The sequence below is a fragment of the Cottoperca gobio genome, chromosome 24 (genome assembly GCF_900634415.1).
Source record: "Cottoperca gobio chromosome 24, fCotGob3.1, whole genome shotgun sequence".
Lineage (NCBI taxonomy): Eukaryota > Metazoa > Chordata > Actinopteri > Perciformes > Bovichtidae > Cottoperca > Cottoperca gobio.
Genome location: NC_041378.1, coordinates 1,275,667 through 1,303,529, shown reverse-complemented (window position 1 = coordinate 1,303,529; position 27,863 = coordinate 1,275,667). Strand labels below are relative to the sequence as shown.

The 27,863-nt window shown below is 42.8% G+C and overlaps 2 protein-coding genes across 3 annotated transcripts in view; both read left to right on the top strand.

Annotated features, from left to right (window-relative positions):
* LOC115003875 (connector enhancer of kinase suppressor of ras 3-like) overlaps nt 1-26,379 on the top strand; it is a 28,584-nt gene extending 2,205 nt beyond the window's left edge. The window contains exons 2-13 of the mRNA XM_029425820.1: nt 10,375-10,538; nt 14,066-14,268; nt 14,941-15,028; nt 16,199-16,240; nt 18,414-18,533; nt 18,715-18,774; nt 18,870-18,938; nt 19,360-19,509; nt 21,917-22,047; nt 22,142-22,296; nt 22,712-22,786; nt 23,534-26,379. Coding sequence (XP_029281680.1) covers nt 10,375-10,538; nt 14,066-14,268; nt 14,941-15,028; nt 16,199-16,240; nt 18,414-18,533; nt 18,715-18,774; nt 18,870-18,938; nt 19,360-19,509; nt 21,917-22,047; nt 22,142-22,296; nt 22,712-22,786; nt 23,534-23,832 — 1,556 coding nt within the window. The 3' untranslated portion in view covers nt 23,833-26,379. The remainder of the gene's footprint in view (nt 1-10,374; nt 10,539-14,065; nt 14,269-14,940; nt 15,029-16,198; nt 16,241-18,413; nt 18,534-18,714; nt 18,775-18,869; nt 18,939-19,359; nt 19,510-21,916; nt 22,048-22,141; nt 22,297-22,711; nt 22,787-23,533) is intronic.
* Nucleotides 26,380-26,972: 593 nt separating this feature from the next.
* LOC115003527 (interactor protein for cytohesin exchange factors 1-like) overlaps nt 26,973-27,863 on the top strand; it is a 7,004-nt gene continuing 6,113 nt past the window's right edge. Inside the window, exon 1 of one of the 2 annotated variants that reach the window (XM_029425352.1) lies at nt 26,973-27,403. The gene's annotated coding sequence lies outside the window, so the exon portion shown is untranslated. The remainder of the gene's footprint in view (nt 27,404-27,863) is intronic. The other variant, XM_029425353.1, reaches the window with a different exon arrangement.

The following is a 27,863-nucleotide window of genomic DNA, read 5'->3' as shown; positions in this document are numbered from 1 at the left end:
GTGTGAAAGTGAGCGTCCATTCAGCTCAGCTTGTCCTGACAGTACAAACGCGCACATACTGATACACATGTCATTTAGCAGCACAGACAATGCAGAGCTGAGTGTTGCTGGCGGTCAATGAAGACCCTGACAATGCCAGCTCTTGACAAAGGTCGGCCTCCTGTCGTGTGGAGGGTCAAGAGGTCACTGTGACACTTTAACCACATCTGACTGACTATCAGACTTTTGTTCTGCATAAAAAAAGTGACAAAACACACAGGGGTCAGTCACATGACCTGGAGGGCTCAATTAAGCGTGTTCTCCCCCTGTGTTTCCTGTCACTCTCCTCTCTGGTGGCAGATGACAAAATGCCCAAAAAAACCTCCATCAAGAGATCACAAATATACAGTTACATTTTTTTAAAGGCTCAGTAATTTCCTTAAACAGCTGGTACCTCTCTTTATCAAACAGGAGGAAATAGAGCATTTGTCTGGGACTATTTTCACAGGCGTATTAATCCACATTTGGTGCTCTAGTGATTAGTGTTTACTGTCCTCGTACAACTCTAGCAACAGGTTCTTTTCATGGGAGGTTTAGTTGGTCTCTTTAAAATCCTCCTGTTTGTTCCCACAGGCCGGCTGTCACCGAGCCGCTCCAGCTGACCACATACACTTCATCCAAACTCCTGAAATAATCATGGAATATCATAGCAGGAGAGGGATAGTCAGGGAATTCCATGAATTATTTAGGTCTACTTCATAATTTTGTCATTACAAGAAAGTTTTGGTGTACTAACTTAGACTGAAGTACTAGTTAAACTGAATAGATGTATAAGCATGGTTTCTGACGGAGCATGCAGTGCCAGCTTGTCAATGTTTTGGACACATTTCAGTCCATACTCAAAAAAACCAAACAGTCCGTAATGTGACTGTGTGAGTTTGTCACTGGAGCAAACTTATCTGACAGCTGTATCTCAGAGGTAAACACGTACATCTCAGGGATCGAGCTCAGCGTGTTCAGACATATGCACATACTTCTTCTCTGCTCGTCTGGCAGGTGCCATCACATCACCGCGTACATGACGACAGGTTCAAGAGTTAGGAGTCGGAATAAATAAAATGACACATCCAGTTCTCTTTATAAAGGTTAAAGAGTTAAAGCCCAATAATTAACCTGCGTACTGTAAAGATTGTTGAGAGTTGGGCGTTACAATATAGTTTGGATTTTGTTTAGTAGAAGTTGAACCAGGTGCAGACAATATTATTGTCCGCTAGTTTGCCAAAGATATGTTTGAAGTAAGTGTCGCCAACCTCTTTTTGTGATCTTTTTTCAAAGAGTTTTGGATCTTAATCCTCGGCCTGGATTTCCACCAAATTGAAGGACTTTTTAGAGATATCTTTATGAGGTATTCTCCTGTCTAACAGCAGAAAACACCTTTTGTGACGTTTACATCACTGATTGGATGATTGTAAAACTTGTCAAATCCTTCGGCACCTCCCACAATTTTCACTTTTCTGAAAAGTTGGCAGTTTTATAAAATCTGATTTTATCTTACTCTTTGACTCTTTGACCCTCCTGTTCCTCACTTCTGATGTTCTGCCAAAACAAACTTTGTTTTATCTCTCAAAATGGTAAACAGCTAAAACTCAGCATCATTGTGCTTTTAGTTTGAAGGATTTGATCTAACGAAAGACGGGAAGGAAGGTCGCATGTCTGAGAGAATGGGAACATATTTTAATTAGTTATTAAACAATGTGCAGTTGTTTAGCTACAAAGAGTCTCACACATCTGGAACACAGTCAAATCTGACCAGCAGATTTAAAACGTATATATAATTTGTGATTAGAAACAGAAAAGCATAAATTCCCCATAAAAAAGAAAAAGCCGCTTGTACCTATGTTGTATTCAAATATATTTAAAATGTATTTATTGTACATTCCTTCTTCCTCTGAGATTCTGGGTTGCCACTGAAAATGTAACTGAAAATGTTAAAGTTTTGCTCAAAAATGACAAAATTCAGAACCAAGAAGTGGAAAATGCACTGATTTTGTTTTTGGTCAGACTTGAAATCATTTGAGCTCTGCTGGTCAGAGAAATGATTTCAGTATTGATCTCTTCTTCTGTGATGTTCATGCCATTAAATAACACAGGCAGTCCTGTTTGTTCTGCTTCGCTTTCTAACCATCATGAACTGCATTCATCTTCCTCTACCCATAGTCCTTTGTGTGTTGAGGCCGCAGGTGTTGTCTGTTTGTACAGCAAAGCCTCCTCTCCTCTATGCACCTGTGTGCAGGTGTGCTGTTTTAACTCATCAACTGGAATAAATCCAAATCGGCAGTATCTCCTCCTGTAAGACAACAGAAACTCCTTGATCTGATAAAGAGGATCTGAGGTGCATGAGGTTTATGACGGCTGGTTGTTTGTTCAGTGGGAGGAGAACCTGACATCATGGCCTGATGTAGTCCAGCAGGCAGAGCAAGGCGCTTACACTGCAGGAGTTTGGGTTAAATTCTCCCGAGAAACACTCAGACAGGGTGCAAAATTAACTTTTGTCCACCGGCCAGATGGCTTGTGAATGTTCAAGTATCCTTTTGGCTGCTAAGTGATGCAAATCTACTAGCCACTTGCATATTTTGCCAGCATTTGGCTGGTAAATGTGCTAATTGTGTAGCCGGCACACAGATGGTAGAAAGTCACATAATCAGACAAACATTTACATTGGAGGCATAAACTTATACAGTATTTTGATGGCTTGAAATAACTGGAGCACTATAATATACTATAGGGCCAAACTAAATACATTTACTTAAGTACACATTTGAGGTACTTGTACTTTACTTAAGTCTTTTTATGCCACGTTCTACTCCTACTCCACTATATCTCAGAGGGAAACTGTATTGTGTGCATGTAAATAGACTGATTCTCCTGATTGCCAGATGTTTTTTCTTTCCTTGCTGTTGGTCTCCCTACAAAAGTTTATCAGTAAAACTGAGTTCACCGAGGGAATCAGAGGAAACCAGATTCTGTCCACAGAGCGCCTCTTCCTGCCTTTTTCTCAACTGTGAGCAACATTGACGTCGTTCAGGAGTGAGTGTCCGGAGCCACGTTCACACAGGACTCCTGTAGAGCTCAAACAATTAGTCTACTAATGTATCGGTCAACTGCAAACAATTATCCAGTTCCAGATTCTCAATTGTGAGGGCGTCATCTTGGCCTTGAGGATATTGTGATGGCCATTTCTTTTTTTAGATCAATGAATCCTTAAATCCAGAAAATATACACAACAGATGACTGATAATGAAAAGAATTGCTAGCCCAGTGATTCAGTAACTTATCAACTGTCATCTTATTGCAGTGAAAACCTTCCCATGTTGCTGCTGCTGTGAGTCAGACACACAGTTGTAGACTCTGTGGGAACTGAGCTGTTCGTTTGTAATACCACCATGATTTATGTAACGTCTTATTAATGCATCCTAGTAAAGCTGATTGGGAGATTTGTTCAACCTGCGTCATGTGCGTAAATAACTGAATGATTCAAACCTGCAGGACTGGTCTCCATTATACAACAGAATAACGTGATGTAACTAGGACAGCAGGAGGAAGGTCCCTCATTTTATTGCTATTGGAAGGATTCCCACAACGCTTGGTACAGACGTTCATGATCCCCAGAGGGGGAATCTCTTTGACTTGGTGATGACTTTGGCGATCCTCATTTAGTGCCAGCATCCGGTCAAAGTTTCTCCTTCTCCAACCCTTCAGTTCATGACAGGATATCTCTAAAATGTTAACATTACCTTATATCATTTAAACAAAATACATGTGAAAGGTGCTGTGTGTGTTTTCTTGTAAACAAACAGAAGTTCACACATTTTCATATTCTTATCATACCTTCATACCTAAGAGAAAATTGTGAATGCCACAAATTCTCTTAAATTGCTCGTATGTGCCACTTAAGAACAAATCAAAAGGGCATGCAGTACATTTTAGTTTCTGACGGTGTGGACCATCCATTCCAGTACAGCTGCGCCAGTGTCCGGCCGTTACTGGTTAACATGGGTTCACAGCTCAGCTCCCACAATTCCTGTTTTGTTTGATTTCATAAGACGTCTGAGCACAAATCTGCACATTGCTCAAGGAAATCCTTTTTCCTCTTGAATAGTGTGTGTGTGTGTGTGTGTGTGTGTGTGTGTGTGTGTGTGTGTGTGTGTGTGTAGAGAGTCTAGGGCTTGACAGAGGCCCAGTGACGCTATGAATAGCCTCAGGGCTCTTTTGCTACTTCTCGTCTCCACCCTCGTCCTGTTGTAATGGAGGTGGGGTAAATATTCCTTTTGTTGCCCCCAGCTGGGGAGTGTTGGGTCCAGACTCAATCTTCGTGTTTTCACAACACGTGCCATTTGTTGTAATGAACAGGCGATTAAAAGATCAACTGGGACAGTTTCACAATGCAGACAAATGTTATCGTGCAGTTTGTTCTCGTCTTTCCTTTAAATCAGGAATGTGATCGTTATTTCTCTTCACTTGTTTCAGGGGAAATATTTAACACGCTTCAAAGCAGCTGTTTTAAATGTTTGTTGGAGTTTCACATGATTCCATTAATTATTATTAATTATCCTCCAGTTGTTTGTGTCAACTATTGAGTCAAGTTAATTAATTAAAAGTTGTAAACATTATTATCTAATATTAATGGTTATACTTGCATATGTTTAGGACTGTTTGTCAGTTTGTCACCTGAAGACGTCACCCTGGCCCGTGGGAAGTTATAATGGCATTATGTTAGTTGCAGCTCGAGCTTTGTTGCTTTTCTTCATTAGTAAATAGTGCAACGGTCTTTCAAACTAGGGCTGCATGATGAGGAAAATCTGCGATGATGTTCAGGAGAATATCGCGTTCACGATATTACTTGCAATAAATATTAAAGTGTACTCAGTTCTGACTTTCTGCTGCTTTTGATATACTACTATTAGATGTTAAACTGCACACACAAAAGGCACCAATAACCGACAGTTAAAAGAGTATCGTGAGAAAACTACACTTTACATTTAAACTAACTAAAAGTGCAGTCTTTTGAGAGTTTGTTACGTAATATGGATTTATTGTGCAGCACATTTCAAATGTTCCCTTTCAGTTAGAAAGATTTGTGTATTTGGAGGCGGGACGTCTTGTCACAAACATCTTGTTTGTTTTGATCTTTCTGACGAATGATTAACTGGACTGTTTATGAGCAGCTGGCGTTTCACCTGTAGGTCTTTTTCTTTACTGACTTCCTTCTGTTTGACTGCAGCCGGAAGCCTAACTCACTTTCAGCCCGCCTTATAAATACTCTGAGTTACTGTCAGGCCAGCAATTTAAGAAATGTTTGTAACTGTAACCATGTCAACAAAGGTTATTGAAAGATGGGTTCAGAGTTTTAGTAGAGTTTCATCTGAAATGTGAAATGGAAATTGAAATGAGAGACTTATCTAGTAGTAGGGCTTTCTGATCGGTTATCATTCCTAGTGCAAATAGCATCAAGGCTTGTTGACTTTGTGGTTGGTAAAGTTGATGTTTTTTCCAATATCAGCAGGTAAGCATTAGCCAGGTAAAGCAGTGACTGTCAGTGTCTGATGGTTTTTGAGGTGAACTGGCGGTTTTGTCGACGCAGTAACAAGTAAAACTTTCCCACCCTGCTGCCTGTCGGTACACACAGTTTCCCAGCAGCAGCTGACTGACAGCAGTGCAGGGGCCCAGAGTCGTCTGCAAATATAAGACTGGTCAGAGATCAGACCACAGACCCAGAAATTAACTTTTCTTACATCTGTGACTAAAGCAAACTGTGGAAACTGGTGCCTCTAGAAATGCACTTCAAAAGTTCCACACAGGTTCCTTTAAAATCAACATTTTCTTCTTACAAGTTAACGAAAATCATGAGACATTTAATATCTTATGGTACCACTGATCTGTGATCAGATTTATCTCAAGATATTGTCATTATCAAGGGTGGTGATGGCCTAGTGGTCTAGTGGTACGCCTTCCAAACAAAACGCTAGAAGGTCGGTCAATACCAGGCCACCATTGTACCCCTGAGCAAGGTACTTCACTGAGTTGCTCCAGGGAGACTGTCCCTGTACTTAGTTCACTGTAAGTCGCTCTGGATAAGAGCGTCTGCTGAATGACATGTAATGTAATGTAATCAAGAAAAAAAACAAGTACAAGAAGTCTGAGAGAACGTTTTCAATCGCTCTCGTCTGTGCACTTTTGTCTCCAGTGTGCGTTCATGTTGAGTCCAATTCATTCAGTCAACAAACAGGTCGGTTTCAAAGTGCTTTACACAGAGCAAAGATTAAAACGGCTGTTTTCTCATGTGAACTGTGCTGTGACCTCACAGCTGATTAGATTAAGGTTTGTGGTCAATCAGAAAAGGTTGTGCGCGGCTGCTTAACATAAGCCTTGTTAATGGGTGAACATGAAACCAGCAATGAACGTATCTGTTCAGCATGTACACACGGACAGAAGGAAAGATTCCATAAAAGGCTGAAGGTGTGTAGGGAACGTGAATTTGTTCCAATAAAACTTCATATTGGACAGTTAGTGTATTTATCTGTGAGGTGAGTGTGTGCTTCCTCTCGTCTGGACCATATCTGTCTGAACCTCAATAATATTAATAACTACTCATTCAGTCGATAATCTGTATATAAGCAAATAAAGAAAACATGAGCGTAATGGGATGTCAAAGCTTTACAGCGCAGATCGGAAAGAAGTAACTTGAGTAAATGATTGAGACTGGTAAAACAATCAGAACGACATCTGAACTCACTTTACTGGAAGATTTGTGATTCTTCTTCCAAGACCGGACACAACAACATTTAATTACACTTTCACAGAGTCTTTAATATCAACTATAAAGTTTATTATTGCGTTTCTTTTAAACCGTCACATAACTTGTCAGTAGTTGTTGCCGTGTTCATGCAAACTGCAACACTTTGCTGTGTTTCATTAATCCTGCTGCTTGAGAAGCGACTCCGGAGCCACAAAGACAAAATGCTCCGCAGCGTTTCAGTGCAGTCGTCCTGCTCCTTCATCCACCGTCTGCCGTTTGAAGCCCATCTGACAGTTTGGCCCGAGTGCCAAACCCGACTGCAATGTTTATTATGCGGGAATGAGAAAAATGTCTCAGCTGTCACATAAATCAATGACATTTTAATTCTCACGAGAACATTGGATCCAGCTCTGGGTGTTGGCTCTGTGCCGGGTTAGGGGAAACGTTTTTATTTTATATTTCAGCTTGTTCCAAGGTGTAAATATATTTCTTGAACCAAATTAACATGAGGTATACCAGTGGAGAGTAGGTATTAATTTGTTCCAAGAAATAAGTTGAACTCCCATGACTCGAGCAAACTGCTGAAGCTGGTACCATCAACATTATCCCACGTAACTTGGACAACAGAAGCTCACATTTGGTTGTTAATGTTTGTGCTCTCTGCAGTGAGGCCTGGCATTGTCATGCTTTCATTAGCAGGTGATTTGGCTGTCGCGTGACATTTAGCCGGCCCTGCTGTGCAGCTGAGAGATTATCGGCCTCCTCGGGTGTCAGTAATGTGATCCAGGCTGTCGCCAACACATTCCTGATGACCGCTAACTCTCGCCAGTCGCTGTCGGTCTGACAAATGACAATGGAAGAAGTTTTGTTTAAAACATGTTAAGGTGCTCTCCATCTATCACAGAGTTTTGAATATTTCTCTGAGGAAGTTTCGGGATATCATGGCAATTTGCATCTGGGCATCTTTCCAGGAACATGTAGGAGCACGACATGTTTTCAGACTTGTATCACAAGCTCGTCGCAGCAGCTCAACTGGAGCAGAAACCAAAACAAACCAGTAAAGAAGGAGATCTGCAGTGTAGAAGGTCAGGGCTGCTAATATTAATAGTCATTTGTTCTACTCTCATTTGCCAGATTCAAATGAGTCCAGTCAAAGACCAAAGTGTCCCAAAATCAGGAGCCAAAAGTGCTCGTTACCCTGAATGGTTTAATCTTTGGAGCATAAACGCTTTTGCTCTTTGTTGTGATAAGTCTCAGGGTGTTATCGTTGGTGTCAGAGGTGTGAGCTGGTGACAACACAGAGGTGTCCCATCAGCAGTTAGTTAAAGAGGAATGTTTCCTCCCTGCTGTGGGCGTGTGTGTCGGCCATCTGTCGTCCTGCGTGTCCGTCTGAAGACAAACGGGAGTCATGGAGTTCCTTCGGGACATTTTGATGACCACATGCAGGGGCAGTTGTTTTCTTCTCCACTGTTCACACCAGCTCAGGCATTCTGTAGGCCAGCTGATCCGGCCCTATGCTAAGACCTTTATAACGTGTGCCATTTGGTGAACGCTCGGTGCAAAAGCTTTCAACTAATATGTATTTTTAGTTCAGGTTAACCCAGTGGGGGTCGAACATCAACATATGCTGCACACAGTTAAAAGTGTACACATGTTAATTAGTGAATCAATACTTAGTGATTCATTCCATGTTATTCTAGTTTAAATGCTTTTTTAGCGTCTACATTTAATGTCGGTGCAGTTTTTCTAAACTTTCATTATTTAAATGTTCATTATTAACTTTCAACTTATATTTGAGGCAGCTTGATTTACAAACACGCTGCATTATGAGGGGAACGTGACAAGGGCTGCAGTTAATGGATATTGTATAATCTGCTTATTATTTTCCCGATTAATCGATTTCTAAAATGCCATTTAAAAAATAAAATCATAAGTTTCCAGAGTGACATCTTCAGATCTATGCTCAATTCACTATAATTAAGAACCAGCAAATAATCACAATTGAGAACGTGGAAGAAAACGTTCTCAGCAGATACCTGCATGTTTACGTTTATGGTTGAGATTCACTGAACCAGAGTTCACTGTGAACAGCACTGAAGTAGGGAACAGGAAATATATGATTGACTGTATTATTCTTTCAGATGAATCCTTGTTCTAATCAGTAATGGGACCTTCCTACAATATGGAAATAATGAGCAGCTTATTTTCCTGCCCTTTACAAACCGAAGCCCTCCTAATACCCCCGAGGTGAACGAGCTGTCGGGTGATGCTCCTCCGTTGATCCAGCAGTAAGAACTCTTTTATGTCGTCTCCCGCTGCTGCCTTTCACAGTGGGGTCAGAGGTCAAAGTTCAGGGTCGGGCACAGAGTGGCGCCGCTGATGCTGGCGCTCACATGAGGTCAGTGGGATGGAAGGTGGGATCCTGCCCGTCCTGCGGGGTCCAGGTCCCACCTGCTAGACCTGCAGGACAAATTCATTAAAGGACAAAAATATCTAAACATTGACGCGTTTGTCTTAAATATTAATTAATAGTTTATTGTTTTCATGATAAACATATATGCAAATATTTCAATCACAAATGACAATATCAAGTTGACATGGAACATTACAATGAAATGGAAACAATAATAAATCTAGATGTGTATATATAAAGATAGAACAGTGATGCACAGTATGCTTAAAGATGTACAGCATTGCTTGTTAACTGGTATTGTAAAACAGTGTAGCCCCTTAGTCACATTTTATATAATAGTTTACTGCTATTTATGAGCTGGAAACGCCATTCACCGCTCGATATGCTCTGATAATTGTTTTATGGCAGCCAGCTGACCAAGAGAAGTGTGCCACAAAGATGCTGCTGCTGCAGTTTCCATTCTTTGACCAGAAGTTTCAGTCCTGACATAAGGACCAATATAACACTTACAATAAGTGGATGTTTGATGCTGAGATGTTACATTTTGGGTGTTAGCAGTTTCCATCCAAACATATCTGGTGTTATCTCTGTAACGAGTCCATATGTAATCTTAGTCAGTTTTGGCGTTTTTGTGAACTTCATGATTTGTTTAATACGACAGTTTCTTGACCCTCTAACAAGAGCTACTTAAGGCCGACCAATTTAGAAATATAGAAGTGATATTTATTTGGAACATAACACAAAGGAACATGTCGAAGGGGATGAATGTGAGGGATCAAAGCTGAAGCCTTCTGTGTGCAGGACTGTCTGTCTAAACCCAGAGTGATCCTGAGGTGTGGTGAGGTGGCAGCATGGCGTTAGCTGGGATGGATCAGCAGGAAGAGTCAATAAGACGCTGTTGACTCAGCAGCTCTGTTTGCTGTCAAACTTGAATGAATCATAACAGAGCCGACTTTCACTGAAACTCCGCTGCTGAAAGGAAACTCTGTCCGCTCTTGGTATCGTTGTGTCTGTCACATGTACATGTCATCTTCTCCCTCCCTCTGCGCTATAAGTGTTTTTTATTGCCTATTTAAGGCTGTCAAGAAACGCAAAACAACCTAAAGAAAGCGCAGACATTCTTCGTGAAGGTCTTTCCTCTCGCTTTCCTCTTTCCTCCTCTCAGTGTCTCCGTCTGTCTCTTCAGGTCTGGACGACAGCCTGCAGCAGTACACCCCGTCCTTCCAGCGGCAGCAGGTGGACGGGGAGAAGCTGCTCAGGATGTCCCACCAAGAGCTGCTGTCTCTGGGCTTGTCGCGGGTCGGACACCAGGAGCTGGTGCTGGAGGCCGTGGATCTGCTCTGCGCACTGGTCAGTAACGCACGACATCAAACTAACTGCACATTGTCGGGTTCTTTCTTTCTGCAGGATGAGTATTAGAGGGTAACATCACACTGCACTATGAGTGTTTATGTATGCATAAAGTTGCCATGGAGACTATTACTGGATTACTTTTGATACTGACTGAAGAAAATTGGCAAACATAAGGATTATGAGGCACGATTGAAGTCTTTGTTTCTATGAATCTAACACAATGTGTATAATGTGACTCTGATAAGAATACGTCCGCTCTACGGTTTGATAAATAGCTCTAAGAGGAAAAATATGTATTTTAGATTTTGGGGTGAACTGTCCCTTTAACTCTATGTTCCCTGCAACAGATCCACATTGATGAACACTCCTGCGGTGTTTGATAGTTTCAGAGGCTTCTTGTGTTTGACTCTGTTTACAGACGCTCTGTAGTGCCGTCACTAATGAGCTAATAATAGGTTTGATGTTTACACACAAACACTGTCTCATAACTTTGCTTCAACAGTTTGGATTATATCGTTTTTGTCCAACCCACTGCTCTTTGTTCAGCGTGTCTTTCATTTATTAGTTTCTCCTTGAGTTCTACCTGTATGGGCCGGGATCACCTGACTGGCGGTTCAGCGAACAGTCAACCACCGACAAACTGCCAAAGCTGTCTCACAGTTCTGTTCACCGCGTGCTGAAGACAGGACTGAAGACGTAGTCCTGTACCGAACCCAAACATCTGTTACACCCCAAAGCAGCTTTACACATTCGAGACCTCAGGCTGCAGCAAGTTATCAGAACCTTTTAAGCCACCAGAAGTCCTGCAACATCAGTAACCTGCAGTCAATATGGTTATTATACCCAGAGGAGAGTAAAGGGACAGTCCGCCAGTTTCTTTCTTAAAGGAAGCTCCTCTTCTGTCTCCATGCAGCGAAGCTGCTGCTGAGAACATCCTTTCTGAACGTGCCAGTGTGTTGGCTCTGAGCATCCGGCATGAAGTGTAGCTCCGTGTCCGTCACATGGTCCGATAGCAGTCCTGGATCGCATGCCAGAGAATGTGCTGATGTAAATAAAATGCACGGCGTTAAATCTTTATCAGATCTGGCAACATGCCCACACTGCTGAGTTTAATACTTCTACACAACATTTAGTTTTATTGTTCAAACTTTAACTAGATTATGTTGAAAGTCGTTAGACATTGTTCTCCAACTTCCCCAAAACTGTACAAGCTAAACTTTCCTCAAAGCAACTAAATGACGTGAAAACGATGTCTTTAAACATCCCAGAAATGAAAACTTGGTTATAATCAGATCTCAGATTGACACAGCTGTGAAGTGACTACATTTGACCAAAGTTCCTTATTAAAAAGCAAATGAGGAATTTCATAAACCTTTTTAAAAATGTTTATTTTAGGCAGCGTTTGAGCTGCAGCCGATAAACAATGAAAAGAGCAAAGCAGCGTGTTGACCTGCAGACAGAGCCCCTCAGTCAGCTGTTTATGAGCTCTGACTCTGTGTCGCAGTGAAAAGGAGGATTTACAGTCAGCGCTGCGGTTTAATGGTGCAGCTGAACTGAATAGGATCCAGCAGCAGTTTAGCTGGAGCCTGACACTCTGCTGTCACCGCGGACAAACAGGGGAAATGAAAGGACCACAGAGGCAGTTATCAGACGCACTAATACTTTTAAAGGTGTGTGTGTGTGTGTGTGTGTGGTAAATCATTTATTCTTATGTCAACTTCACTGCAGGGGAGTTCAAGGCAGATGATGATTATTTCTAGATATTTGTTTTCTGACCTGGGACATGACTTTAACATTGTAGTCTTGTGTTATGAGCAGATAACGTGCATATAACAAGGACTCAGGATCCTAAAACGGAAAGATATTTATTGTAGGTGTAAAGAATCAATGATGTTAACGTGCAGTGTGCGATCTGCCCAAAGGTTCTCAGTCATTTAATCAGTAAGTGAAAAATGTGCTAATAGGGAGAGAAGTGTGGCTGATATGACTCCGCTTGTTAGAATTTAATGGTGACATTATCTGTGTGTGTGTGTGTGTGTGTGTGTGTGTGTGTGTGTGACATTTGCTCTTGAGTTAATGTACTTAGTTACATTTGTACCTCTGATTGAATGAATTCTTGTTTCTCTGTTGTGGTCGAGCCGGTCACGTGACCTTTAATAAACGTGAAGGAGACTTCGTGCTCGTTTCTAAAGTTTGGGCTGAGAAACATTCTAAACTCGAGGTTTACTTTTAGCTTTCAGGGTCTTTCAAACTTCCTCAGCGACTGGAACTACCAAAGGAGTCATTATGTGACCCAAGTACAGATTGTGAACATGACATCAGACCGAAACAGAGTCATGATTATAATCTTTCATCAGCAGCAGCTCGAGCGCTTCAGGGAGCGCTTTCCTGTCGGACTCCATTGAAGGTCAAGGGACGCTTTTGTGGATATTTTTTGCAGTTTACTGTTCTCTGGTGTGGAGCAGGAAACAGATGTGACCCCTCCCACCTGACAGAAGGACCCCACACACACACACACACACACACACACACACACACACACACACACACGAGGAAGAGTCGTGGCAGTTTTGTTCCAGCAGCAGTTTCCGTTGGCTGTCAGATGATCAGTTTTCCTCCTGAAACACTTTCAAACACCGCAGCGTTGTTATGAGAGTTAAAATAACGCAGTCACGCTGTTTAGTGGTTAACGATGAAGCACAGTTATCTGAAGGCTCGTTTGTGTTGTCAGAGCTACTGATGGTCATAAATCTCCTTGTTATCGCTACGTGCTAAGCTATATGAACTCAGAACCAGAGGTCACGCTGCAGAACCACAGTTCCTGCAAGAGTAACTAAAAACTGAAAGATATTCAATTCTTCAGGTTTTCTATACAAAAGCTTTGAATATTTTAATAATTCATGGTGAACCGAAGTGAGACTCGCATGCGTGTTTAGTCAGACAGTTACCTTCTGATCAACTCCAACAAGGGTCTAACTTCATTGACACTCGCGTGATTTGAAAGTTGACCTGACTCTGATTTGATCTCTCTGCCAGGTGTTTTGCTAGGTTGGATATATGTTTTTGTACGGTGCAGTCAGCCGACAGGTGGAATGTCAGTTTGGCTGCAGATGTTTTTATTGGCTCTGAGTGCCACAACGCCTCAAACATCTGGGCCGCCGCAGGCGAGCCAGCGTGTTCACACCGTCAGCTGCCTGAGAATATATTATGGATCCTCTTCAGATCTATGAAAGAAGTAATTAGTTATGCGTCCTGATGCACTTATGCTGTTAAAGTTCAGACATTTAGCGTCTGTTTGGATAATTGATTTACTTTTTGATGCTGTGAATAACTTTGAGATGTTCCATCAGCATCTTTTATGCAATTCTTTCTGCCCCCGTGTCCTGAGAAACACAGGCTCGATGTGCTGCACAAAGCCCTGAGATAAACGTAGTCTGGTGTAGGTTTGACAACTCTTTGAAAAGTTTTTTTTTGCCACTTTAAATTGTATCATTTTTGATTTGCATGTTTTTATTTTTGGACAGAACTTCGGTGTGGAGAAGGACAACCTGAAGACGCTGGTGGGGAAGATGAGAGCGGCGCACAGCAACCTGAACAGCGCGGTGTCAGAGCGCAGGAAGAACCCCGCCTACCACAGCAAAATCTCCCATCAGCCCTCCAACGAGTTCCTGACCGCCGTGGTCCAGCTGATCGGAGCCGCCAAGAGTCTGCTGTCCTGGCTGGACAGGTAGACACTAATTGTTGAGTTTATATCAGACCTGTGTCATCTGAACGTCCTGTGAGAGGTGTGTGCTTCAGTAGGTGTGTCAGAGTATTAAAGTGCACCGTCTCATAAACTGTCACTCTCACACACGTAGTATCAGTGATGTCAACGTGTGGTGTGTGTCTGCTGTCAGTGCGTCTCTCTGTCTGCTGTTTGACTCCTTCAGGTTTCCACAGCTTGTATCAGCTTGAAGAGCATTCCTGCTCGCTGCAGCTGTTACACACAAACACTGACAAGTTTCTGCTCCGACGCCCAAAACACACCTGACATCTGTCGTGTGTCAAAGCACGCACTCTTAAAACCTTGAGCTGGGGTTCAGTAGCATTTTAGTGAATCTGAATCTAGAATTAAATCCACATCATTAAGAATCTAATTATCTTCAGGACTTGAATCTCCACAGACCTGCACGTTACAATGTTTACTGGTACCAAACAAGGCTTTTTGTCTCTAGTTAATTTCTTTATTCATTTTTATGTAACGCACTCGTTTTAACTGTGTTAGGACTTAAAGTTACACGTTATTAAGGGCGTGACTGCTTTGAGTGACAGGTGGGTGCCCTCCCTGCAAACTCCTGACAGCATTGATTTATGCTTTTACAACACAGCACTGTAACAAACCGATATTCTCTGTTTCCAGGACTCCTCTGACGAGCACCAACGACTTCACTGCCACCAAAAGCAAAATCATCCAGCTGTGCCTTGAGCTCACCTCCACCGTCCAGAAGGTCAGCGAGTCAGACGTGTCCGCTGGTGTTCACTGAAGTCTCAGAAGTTTCTGTGTTAACGCAACATCAGAGTGTGACCCCTGGGACTGTTGACGATGAACCAGATAACTTGTGTTTACAAGTACAACGTCCTCTTCAGATACCAGTGCTACCAAAACAAGCAAGGAAATCAATATTTATGGCACGAGTCGGACCATGGCAGTAAACACAAGCGCGTTAAACACAAGAGTTTCCTCATTTAGGTGGAATCATTTTAATTGGTTTAAATACTTTTTTGAGGTTTTACTAAACGCCACTCTTTAAATTAAGCAGAAGATTCCAACAGTAACAGAACGTCTCATTCTGATGAACAGAAAAGGTTTTTAGGATTCCCATCTGAAGGATATTCTTTGCAGCGCGTCACCTCCCTACATGTGACCGCAGAGTTTTGTGCAGCGCTGAGGCGTCGCCCCACCGCGCCGTCATGCAATCACGCTGTCAGCCCGTTTGCAGGGAGCTGTTATTTCACCGACCGCAGGAGGAATCCTCTCTGTCTCTGGGAGGCGTTCGCAGTCCCTCCCTCTGGTTTCTCTCTCCTGTCATTTCTGGAATATTTGTTTCCCCGCTGATTCTTTCCTTGTTTCTCTCTGCGTCCCCGCACGCAGTTCTTCACACAGACGAGCTTCTGAATAGGAAACTGTCTCATTCCATATGATTGGCAAAACAAACATTTGTTCCGGCTGCGTCTGTATATTGAGAACATCTGCACTACATGAAAGCTCGATTAAAGAACAAGGCCGGTGTTATGTTATAGTTTTATTATTATGAAAAGACTAATGTTCCCATTCTCTAATATTATTATTGAAAATGAACAATTACGTTGTCGTATTTTAGACGACCTACAATCAAATGTGCAAACAAAGTTTCTACATGGATTGCTGTGGGTATAGGACACAAACTTAATGTTTCGTAACTGCATTTCTAATCTTTTAGATGTGAGGGTCTGAGAGGCTGCAACATCACCTGATGATGATTAGAAAGGATTTTAGAAATACTGAGGTTGTGCGAACAGCTACATGAATTACACTGCCAGATGTATAACTCCGACTTCATGATGTTGACTAAACTTCTGTTCGTTTGAAGTGTGCAGCTTTTGGAGGCACGGCCGTCATTCTGTCTCTCTAATTACAGGACTGCACTGTTTATGAGATTGAGGAGAAGATTCTGGAAGTGGTGAGTACTGCTTCTGCTTTTTCCTCTAGTTTGAATGTTTGGAGATACACACACACACACACACACACACACACACACACACACACACACACACGGTCAGTGAACACGCATTTCCTTTTCCTGTCGTGTACTGAGTGTCCCGTGGTGTGTGTGTGTGTGTAAGAGAGAATCTGCGGGTTTGTTTATTCAGCTCAGGACCGTCCACTTCCTGTCTTGGATAACACTTCCTGTTGGTCGTCCTGTTGTTTGCAGAATACTAAATCAGCTGATGTTAAATCACTTTCCCTCCAGAACTATCAGTTTCTAATGTGACCTCATGACCCTCCGACTTTCCTCTAAGGACACCTCAAGTGTGTTTGCTTTAGTTGCATAAACAACACTGTGTTAAAACGTGTAGCACTAAAACTACCTCCTAGTTCCTTGTGAGTTCTTCAGCAGCAGGAGAGCTGATGAGATGAGATGTACCATTTAAATGATTGAGATTTAGAGGCTGTATTACCAGGTGTGCACTGAAGCTGATCCTCAGCTCTGTACCTACAAACACTCTCTTATAGAAACACACGCTAAATCTCAGCTGTCCAACTTATTTCAGTTGTGTTACTAAATGTAATATACTTTACTGGAAGTGTCCACTGTGGAAGTGTCCAAGTGTCCACTGTGGAAGTGTCCAAGTGTCCACTGTGGAAGTGTGTCCACTGTGGAAGTGTGTCCACTGTGGAAGTGTCCAAGTGTCCACTGTGGAAGTGTCCAAGTGTCCACTGTGGAAGTGTGTCCACTGTGGAAGTGTCCAAGTGTCCACTGTGGAAGTGTGTCCACTGTGGAAGTGTGTCCACTGTGGAAGTGTCCAAGTGTCCACTGTGGAAGTGTACAGAGTGGTGGAGGAAGTATTCCGATCCTTCACTTGGGTAAAAGTACTAACACTGTAGTGAAGTAAAAAGCGATGTGGTGGAGTAGAAAGTAGCATGACAAGAAAATACTCAAGTACCTCAAATTTGTACACGAGTACAGTACTTTTACATTCCACCGCTGATTATACAGAGACGGGATTGGACGGTTTAGTAATGTATTTATGCACGACGGTAAACGCGCATGAAGAGACGTGTGGAAAGTAAATGTATTTGCTGCATTTGGTCCTGTGAACACTGAGAAGTGCTTTTAATGTTTTGTAAGACAATTATTTTAATCAAACTTTGTTAGATTTCTCAATGTCGTTGGTGCTCCCGTCCAGTTACAACATGCATCTCCAGATGTGTTGCGTGTTTGTGATCACCACTTTTACTGAACTACATTCTACTGAAGTTTTAAAAGCAGGACTTCTCCTTGTTGGGGATCTTTTAGTCGGGACACATTTGGAGGCGTCTTTGGTTGAGTTTGTTTGTCCAGGTGAAGAAAGAGAAACACACTCCCCTCAGTGTGATTTAAAGCTCTGAGAGACGTGTAGTTCTGTGTGTTAGTTAATTAGACTGACTCCACCCAGAGACGAGCATGTCACTTATAAACTCCCCAACCTCTTCAAAAGAACGACTCGACTCCTGAGGAGAATGTTTTTCTGGTTTACTTGTAATTTCATGCGGGTTTTGTGTTTTCCTGATCACCTCCCTGCTTCCCGTGAGCTCAGACCCCCCGCTGTGCTTCAGCACGCCGTCACGTGAGGCTGTTTGTCGGCCTCAGGCTGCAGGAACATCCTCTGTTGTCTGTTATTCAACAAAACCAACAGTTATGCAACATTAATGTGCGTCTCTGGTCTCTTAGGGGTTCATCTGTGTTCTTCTCCACAGAAAGGTCAGAGGTCAGAGGTCAGGGACAGACGGCTTTAGTGCCACAGCAGGTTCAGCAGTTTAGACTCATCAGAAGAACAGATGCTCGTCATCCTGGGAGATAGAAAGTGGCAGGAGACGCCGTGCTGCCAAAGACTTCCTCTCTTTCATGGAGCAGTCTGTCAGAAGTTTCTCTTTTCATTTGATTTAGTTTTGAATTGACCTTTTGAAAATGTGTTGGATGAAACTCTCTCAGTGCACAAGAAGGTGTGAAGTCAGAAGCCAAAGTGAACAAACGATGCAACGTCGTATTTCTATCCTAAACATTGTGGGTTCTTATAATTGTCAGAATAAGAATCCGGTTTAATACAAAGTGTTCGTTGCAGAGACTGATTATCTGTCTGTGTGTGTTTCAGTCCCGAGCTCTGAACAGCGTCTGTGAGAAGACGGTCCAGGCCACCGCTGACCCCTCAAAGAGTGACATGTCCTGTCTGGAGGAGGTGCACATCACCAACATCAAGCCTGGGGAGGGACTGGTGAGCTCGGGAAATAAAGATAGAACAGCATTAAAGAAAAGGACAGACATCATCATTCAACAGGTGTTTCAGTCCAAAAGAGAAGCCACCACTGCAGCGAGGAGCTACAGAGAAACCACGGGAAGTTATTTATATAGAAGATTCATAGATACATTCTCAAACGCTTCTTTAAATCTTTCAGGGTATTTACATCAAATCCACGTACGACGGGCTTCACGTCATCACTGGGACAACGGAGAACGTGAGTGAGCTGGTTCTGATCACCGCTGTGTCTTCTGACAAAGCTCCTCTACTGAGTTCTGACGTGTCGCTCCATGTTGTTGTGTTTGATTTCAGTCTCCTGCAGATAAAACTCAGAGGATTCATGCTGGAGATGAAGTCGTGCAGGTCAACACGCAGACCGTGGTGAGTCCGCGGGGTTCTGTTCTGGTGTTAGTGTCAGGAAACAGAACTATATCACTATACAAACGTACATATTTAACCTCCTTCCAGATTTCTTTTAAATCTTACTGCACTCCCAGACACAACAGGATGTCCACGTTTAAAACGTCTCATGTCTGTGTGACAAACATTAAGCTGCAGGAGCCGAGTTTAAAGAGTGGAGACGGGCAACAGCTGACCTGCTCCGTCCAAAGGTTAAAGAACCTGCAGATTTAAAAGGTTGTACTTTTATGTGCCGTTAAAGCTCTGACGCTCTGAAAGGTAACGACTACGCAAACTACGTTTATCAGAAAAGACATGGAACCCAGTTTCAAGTCTAAATCCCCGTGAGAGCGCTCTACCGTGTTCAGTGCAGCTCAACAGTTCTGCTCTGTGATTGGTGCAGGTGGGCTGGCAGTTGAAACACCTGGTGGAGAAGCTGAGGGCGGAGTCTGGAGGCGTCGTCCTGCTGGTGAAGAAGAGGCCGTCTGGAACGTCTGCCGGCTTCGCACCCGCACCGCTGAAGAACCTGCGCTGGAGGCCGCCGCTCATACAGGTGAGCTGTCAGTGCAACGGGTTCAGACATCCACCCTGCTGAAGTGCCTTTGAGCAAAACACTGAAGTCCAACCGGCTGCAGGAGTTTATCTGTTCTTCTCCTGATTCATCTTAATATCTGCTTTATGAGAAGCACGAGCAGCAGTTCTGTGGTCGAGGGGGTGGAGCGTAGACGCTGCAGGAAACAACACACAAGAGTTTACTGCACACACACACACACACACACACACACAGACACACACACACAGACACACACACAGACACACACACACACTCAGACACACACACACACACACACACACACTCAGACACACACTCAGACACACACACACACACACACACACTCAGACACACACACACACACACACACTCAGACACACACACACACACACAAAGACACACACACACACACACACACACACAGAAACACACACACACACACACACTCAGACACACACACAGACACACACACACACACACACAGACACACACAGACACACACACAGACACACAGACACACACACACACACACAAAGACACACACACACACACACACACACAGAAACACACACACACACACACACTCAGACACACACACAGACACACACACAGACACACACAGACACACACACAGACACACACACACAGACACACACACACACAGACACACACACACACACACACACACACACACACACTCAGACACACACTCAGACACACACACACAGACAGACAGACAGACAGACACACACACACTCAGACACACACACACAGACACACAGACACACACACACACACACTCAGACACACACACACACACACAGACACACACACACTCAGACACACATAGACACACACACTCAGACACACAGACACACACACACACACAGACACACACACACACAGACACACAGACACACAGACAGACAGACAGACACAGACAGACACACACAGACACACACAGACACACACAGACACACACACAGACACACACACACACAGACACACACAGACACACACACACAGACAGACACACACACAGACACACACACACACACACACACACACACACGTGAACCTGTCTCTCGTTGACTCGCAGTATAATATAATAATGTCAGTGGTCGTTTATGTAAATGCAGTTTTCTCACTGAAACATATTCGATGAGACGTTACAGTAAAATAATGATAATTAAATGTGTCTGCTGGGTGTGTAGATGAGCAGCTGTCTGCTAAGATGTTTATTCTAAAGATTATGCCTGGTTAGGTTGTTGTGGACGTCTGCCCCCCAAGTGACCAAAAAACAGATTAACGCAGCTTTAAAAAGCCCCCGCTGAGGTTGAAACTGAGGGAATAAACACAAACAACCCAGCAGCTGTCTGCTGTGGTTCACTGGATGAAAGTAACCCCTCTGGGTAAATGCAGCGCCCCTCTGGTGCGTTCTCCTTCTGTCATCGTAGCTTCTAGTTTCTGTTTGTGAGCAACCAGTAAACACAGCAGCCGCCCAGTCTGCTCCACTGAGGTGTGTGGGAACAATGGGTCCCTTCTTCTCCTTCCTGGAAAAAAAGGGATAGGAAACGGTCCAAACATCAGGCCGCGTCGATGTCAGACGTCTTTGAAAGGTGACTCGGTCGTTACTTCACAATGTGGCGATTCTGAATTCACCAAACGGCCTTCAGTATCGTGTTGACAGACGTCCAGGATGTGTGTGTTTAGGGAAGATAGGAGTCTTAAACTCCCCTCGATGGTCCGGCTCAGCCTCTAATCTCTGCTATCAAAACAGATCTGAAGTCTGTCTTTACCTCACAGTCACTCCTACCGTTCAGGTCAAAGGTCGCGTTGAGTCAACGCTGACGTCTCCTGCTGGTTCTCGGCCCGGTCACCTTATGTAAAGAACATTACCAGAGTGTAAATGATAGAATCACGTTGAAAGAGAACTCGCACGATTAAAAACATGCGAGTTTGTTTTATGGTTTTCTTTCTTATTTTCTTCATTCAATCAAAATAAAAAGTTATTTCCTGTAACAGCTGCTCGCTGCTCGTCGTTTTATCACTCAAACCGGAGGAAATGGTGCTTTTGTTGGGGACTATTTTCTCTCTGCATGTTCTTGGTCGTTAGAGTAGATCTTTAATCAGCTGCATCTTAAAGTCGGGCGAAGCAGAAAAGGAGCCGAGTGAAGTTCCTGTGTTTATGGAAGTACGGAAGCTTCGGAGACGAGGAAGGAAACGAAAGCGCTTCGTCTGCAGTTTCTCGTGTCGAGCTGGAACGTCTTACTGTTTTATGATGAACACCATTAAAGCGATCGCTCGCTCCTCTGCCGTGTGACAGACGTGGTTACACGCTCAGAAACAATAATTCAAGTAGACGTTATGTTTCTATAACGTGAGTAACGTTTCTCTCTGTGTCCAGACCTCTCAGGGAGCGCCGGGTCTCTACAGATCTCGACAGCCAGAGACCGCAGACGCTCCCGGGAAGAGAGGGAAGACCCCCATATCGGATTTGTGCGTCCCTCCTCCCCCTGCAGCGCCTTACGTCCCGCTGTGAGTAGCTCACGGATTCAGCAGGTCACTGTCATCGTCCTGGTTATAAAGTGGAACCGATCATTTAATATGTTCCTTACGTTCCTCTCTGCAGAGACGGGAACACCAGCGCGTCTCAAGGAGTGAAAATGAGGCCGAAGTCTCCGAACTCGTGTCTGGACGCGGACGTGCGGCGACGCTTCACTTTTGCCGACGACAACAGGGCGCCCATCGGCCCCCCCCCCACCTGCACTCAACCAACCAATCCCTGTGTGCCTTAGACAGAGATCATCTACACGCTGTGAGTGTACACACACACACACACACACACACACTTCTGTACTTGGACCCTCGTTTAGGGCTGAACGATACAATACGAGGAAAAGATGCGACTTCCTGTGTTAAATATCACGAGCGACGTTACCTGCTCTAAATAAAGACATTTTAAAGTTCTGCTGATTTCAGGACAAAATGAATTAATAATAAAAGTAAATGAGTTGCAACGTTCTCTTCTGGAACTAATGAAACGTTGGCGTGAACACCACATGTGTGCGGTTGCCAGGTTGGTCCCTGCAGCTGCTGCAGCTGCTGCAGATGCATTATGGGTTAGAAAATAACACAAACAGAAGATGAAATGTTTTCTCTCTACATGCACATTTGACCGCTGTTGTTTCTGGACCTCCAGGTAAACCTCGACCCGTCTCCATGCCGGTGGAGTCGTTCTCAGGTGACCCGTCCTGCAGGCCTCAGGGAAGGAAAGGTGAGCTCCTCCCGTCGCAGCGAGCGCCTGTAATCTAACCGCTATCGTAACACGTCGCCTGTCTGCCTCATGACCAGCCGAGGACAAGCCGCGGCTGCGTGCTTTGAATTGTTCCCTCGTTGATTATTAACCCGAGCTGCGGCTGCGTCGACACGTTCAGCAGGAATTCACCTTCAGGAACAAACGTGTGGATCTGAATGTGTGTTCGGCCGTTAAACAAAGAGTTCTTTCCACGGACGCTTGAGAAGAGACTCAACAACAGTGTTAACGTGTCGATGAGTCGCTTCATCTTACATCCTCCGTCTGCTTCTAGAGATTCTTTAGTTCTGATATTTAAGATCTTTAAGAGTTTCTTTAACTTCTTTACTTTTACACAATGAGCCACTTTTAAGTTTATAACAATATAATTACAGAACTTCTGGTGTTTTCTATTCTAAGTAAAATAAGAAATTTAAACATTTTTCACACATTTCCTTGAATGTGATTTCCTGAAGCCTCGTGGAGTCGTATATTTCTATATTTATTATTTACTTTGAAGATAAACAATATTTAAATCTGGTTTCTTGTTTCTGCAGTAAAGGCTAAAGGAGGAAGTGAAGATCATTAAATGTATTCCTTTCCTTGTGAGCATGGGGGGCATGAAAGTGAAACATCTGTAAGAGTTCAAAGCACGAGGTCACTGATGGAAACAAGAGGACACTTTCTCCAGACTTGGTAACTCATTGTCCCGTCTGCGCTCCTCAACAGGTCACCAGGACGTCCTGCACAGATACCTGAGTAACGAGGGAATCAGCACCATCACAGAGGAGGAGCCGTGCTTCCCCCTGCCGTACCGAGGACACCCGTCTGTCCGCGGGGTCGACCACATCAGAGGCAGCCAGTGCTTCATCAACGCCAACCTGCACAACACCGCCACCATCCCCTACCAGGAAGCGGCGTCCAAGAAGTCTGCCGCCGCTGCCGCGTCTCCTCCGCTGGCTGTCACCAAACAGTCGACGTCGCTGCTCGGAGGCTGGCTGGCTCGTCTCCGGCTGCTCAGCCACTGACGAGTCTCAACAGAACGTTTATTACTTAGATAAGTCACACGGACGTAGTGGACTCCCGCCCTCGAGACATCTACAGGAAAAACTTTCTACATCATTTTTACCAGAGAAATAAAACTTCTGGAATAAACCAAAGATTCAAGAAGTCAACGCCAAAAACACATCGCAGAGCAGTCGCTTGGTTCTACATGAACCAGGACGCTTTCCTCAGAACGTTGACCTGTGAATGCTTTTATGATATAAAAGTGTACGCTGATCTCAACTGAAAATACATTTGTATCCACGCGAGCAACACGACTGTGTGGATGGTAACCGAGGACTTGGGTGACCTCTGCAGCAGAACTTTTACATTGTGAGATTCAGCTGATGGGCTTTAGATCGGGAATCGTTCTCTGAGAAACGGACCAATCAGTGGATGCGAATGTTTCCAGTCTCGCTGCTTCATCCACAGACTGAATGAAAACATGGACGTGAGTTTGAAAATACACTTCAAAGCCTGTTTATCAGTGTCCTACGTATTCAAAGAGGAACAAAGAACACGTGAAACAAACCTCTTAAAGCGAAATTACATCTAGAAAACATTTAGTTTATCAATGCAGCTGATGAGAAGTTTATAGACGACTCAATATTAATACGCATTTCACTTCAAATGTAACCAGTTCTGCATCTGAACCAGTTTCTGATCTATAAATAAACAAACACACACGCTGAAAACAACCTTTCAGTAGAAAGTTTGGACCCGCTGAGCTTCCATACAGGACGTCAAAAACAAGTGGGAAACATTCAGCTTGTGCGTGGAAACAGAAAATACTTTTAACCCCTCCAAAGAATACCTCATGATTTCTGTTCATGGCGTCCTGAATCTGCTGATGATGAAGCTGGTTTTTGTTTTCAACAGATCTTCATTTCTTTCAAGTTCAACAGGAATCAATGAGCAGAATTATAAATCAGGAAACACCAAAGATTCAAGACGTTCACCACAAGTTCACATTCAAAGAGCAAATAATCCAGTTTAAAAATGATGAAGCATTTCTAAACATCAGAGCTGCGTCTCGTCTTCCTCTCGGGACAGCTGGTGCCTCTTATCTTTGTAAATATGTTTTATAGATTTATTTTATCACTGCAAATATGTGCTTTTCAGTTTATGAGAAGGTTAAAACAAGTAGAAGTAAAAGAGCTCAACATTGTTACTAAATATTTCTGAAGCGTCTTGTTACAACAGTAATAACTATATAAACCTTTGAGGAGGAACTGATCAGAGGGTCAAGGTTAATAACATTAATACAATTTTAATCTACACCAATTTTACCAACAGGTTTTTATGACATACATTTTAAGAAAGCAGTTTTAAAGAAAACTAAATGTCTATTAAAGTATAAAAACTTTCAAATCTGTGTTTTAATTGTTTTGATTCTGAAGATTTTTAATGAAACTTAGCAAAGTTAAGCTAAAAGTTCACGCTGAAGAGAATTATTGTTCTTATATTTTGGTTTAAGAGTGAAATGTAAACGTTAAATTTCAAAGTGTTGCGTCTTTTCTTTAGAGATTTTACCGTAAATGTTTCCGTTTAAATCTCAAACTGCTGCTGCCGTCACCTGACTTGCAGACGCTGAAAGCTGCTGAAGATTTGAGGTCTAACTGGCTGATATGAAGTGTTTCATGTGTAGCTTACATCGCTCAAACAGCTTCAGGGGTTCCTCGTGATGTTCTCTGAAGAACTCCTGTGTTTGAGGTTTCTTCATCATGACAAGCTTTCTGACGGAGTTCCTCAGGGAAGAGTTTTGGATCATCTGATGTTTACAATCTGAGGAGCTCTGCAAGTTCTTTTTTCTTTTGTAAAGTGTTTGTGGATCATGTTCGGTGTTTATACTGACAACACGTGATGCAAGAGATACGAGAGCTTGTACATAAGATTATCAGAGTGTAGTTGAAAGTGTACGGATAGAACGTCTGCAAAGTTTAGATACTTTTGGTTTCTGAACTTAACGTTTTGATTTAAAGTGAGACTATGTAACTTTTAATAGAACACATAAAATTCCTAATTTTAAACATAAAAAGTTTTATTTATAAGCGACAAGACACTTAATTAATTACATTCTGCTTGCCCTAATATGCCATCGTAAGTATGACCAGTAGCCTTCTGGTGGCTGTATTTCTGACGTCCGTTTCCCCTTTTTATTTTCTGCGTATGATCCCATTACACGTTCCCGCTGGCTCTCCGAATGACAGCAGTAGAGAATCATGGGAAATGTAGGAAAATCCAGAATCCTGCAGTTACCGCTTGTGGCCGCTGTTCAGCATCATTTACATCATCTCACTTTAATGTGACGATCATTTCATCATGTTTGTGTCATTTTGCTAAACTACATGCATCTCAAGAATCTGTTTTTCCTCTAAGTATTTTGTAAGCGTCTCTTCTTAGTTTAACTGGTTTCATTCTCCATGTGTACATCTGAATTGTTCCAGAGCTGCAGTACGATATGATGCCTCTGTGATGCTTTGTAACTTGTGCAAAAATATATCAAATAAAGTGCAATTTATTTTAAAACACTGAAGAAATCCAGAGTTTACAGAGAGATTTGGTTGAAGGATTCACCTGTGAGATATTTATTAATCTTTTATCCCTGCAGAAGTCTCACACTTTATCTTAGTGAACATATTCAGCCACAATGTTTTTTTCTTTCAATTCAGAGTTCTGAAAGTCAGCTACACTTGTTACAGCTCCACCATGTTTTTATTCTGAATAACTCCTTCGTAAAAATGTCTCAGCTGTGACCTGAAACATCTGGCCTGAAACATCTGTGTTTGTGCACATATACATCAAAAAGAAGGCAACTCAATTTTATTTTGAAAACCCCAAATCTACTTGTCTCGAGCTCGACTCCTGCATCCTCAGTTCAGGTGACGAGACAACAGTGTTGAAGCAGTTTCCCTTTCGACAGGTAAAGTGTCACAGATGATTTAAGAGCTGCAAAAAAGATGTAAATGAAATGCTTGCAAAAAGACCGATGGTTCCACCTTGTGGACAATTTCAACGACCGTAAAGAACAATCTGAACTTCAGTTTTGTGAAATGAATAACTAAAGTGTTGTGTTCCCATTGATCAGACAAACTGACTTACATTTTCTAACTTGAATTATTCTCCAGAACTGCACGTAATCATTGAAATCATAGTAAAACTTCAAACCTGCATGAACATGTGGAAATCTTAATGTTCACGTCATAAAGAGACGAATATCTACAGCTGTTTGCAGCTTGTGTGACGTCAAACCAATAGATGCAGAAACCAGACGCCAGCCAAAAGAAATGCAACATAGCAGCTGCAGAAATGTTTTATTTTCTAGGCAACGAAGAGGGAGTGTGTGCAGAGAGACTCTGAGAGACAGAAGCGAGCCGAAGTGAAGAACATGTGAAACAGGAAGGACGGTGTGGGTCGATGCATGCGTGTCTCAGTGTGACTTTGACTTTGTGGTCTGTTTCTGGGTTTGCTGTATAAATTCTCAGACGGCGTCTTCCTCCTGAGCGTCAGTCTGCTGCACAGACAGCAAACTGCTGGACGTCCACACCGCAGCAGGTAAGACGTCCTTCTTTTAAGCTTTTCTGTGGTGTTTATTCTCTAAGAGCAAAAATCAAATGTCACCACAATGTAGGTAGTGCAGTGTGGATCATCCAGAGCAACAAGGACAATGTTTCTGGAGAGGAATGTGTTTATATTTCTCTTTCATTAGCAGAAATATATTTAAACATGGACAAATAGAAAAGGTGTGTTTTGTAATTTGGATTAAGGTGAAAATTATGTAATTTAATGTTAAATAAATGGGCTTAAATAAGCACATACTTTATTAATACTAATATACAACATAAATGAATATGGCTATGAAATAAATCCTGAAATATATGAGGCTATAAATAAATGTGTTTTATTTTTGTTTCCGTTTTTCAAAGGACTTGACAATTCCACATTTATTTCAGAATTAATTTCATTTTGCCATATTTATTTATTTCATAGGCATATTTCTATATGTAATATTGGA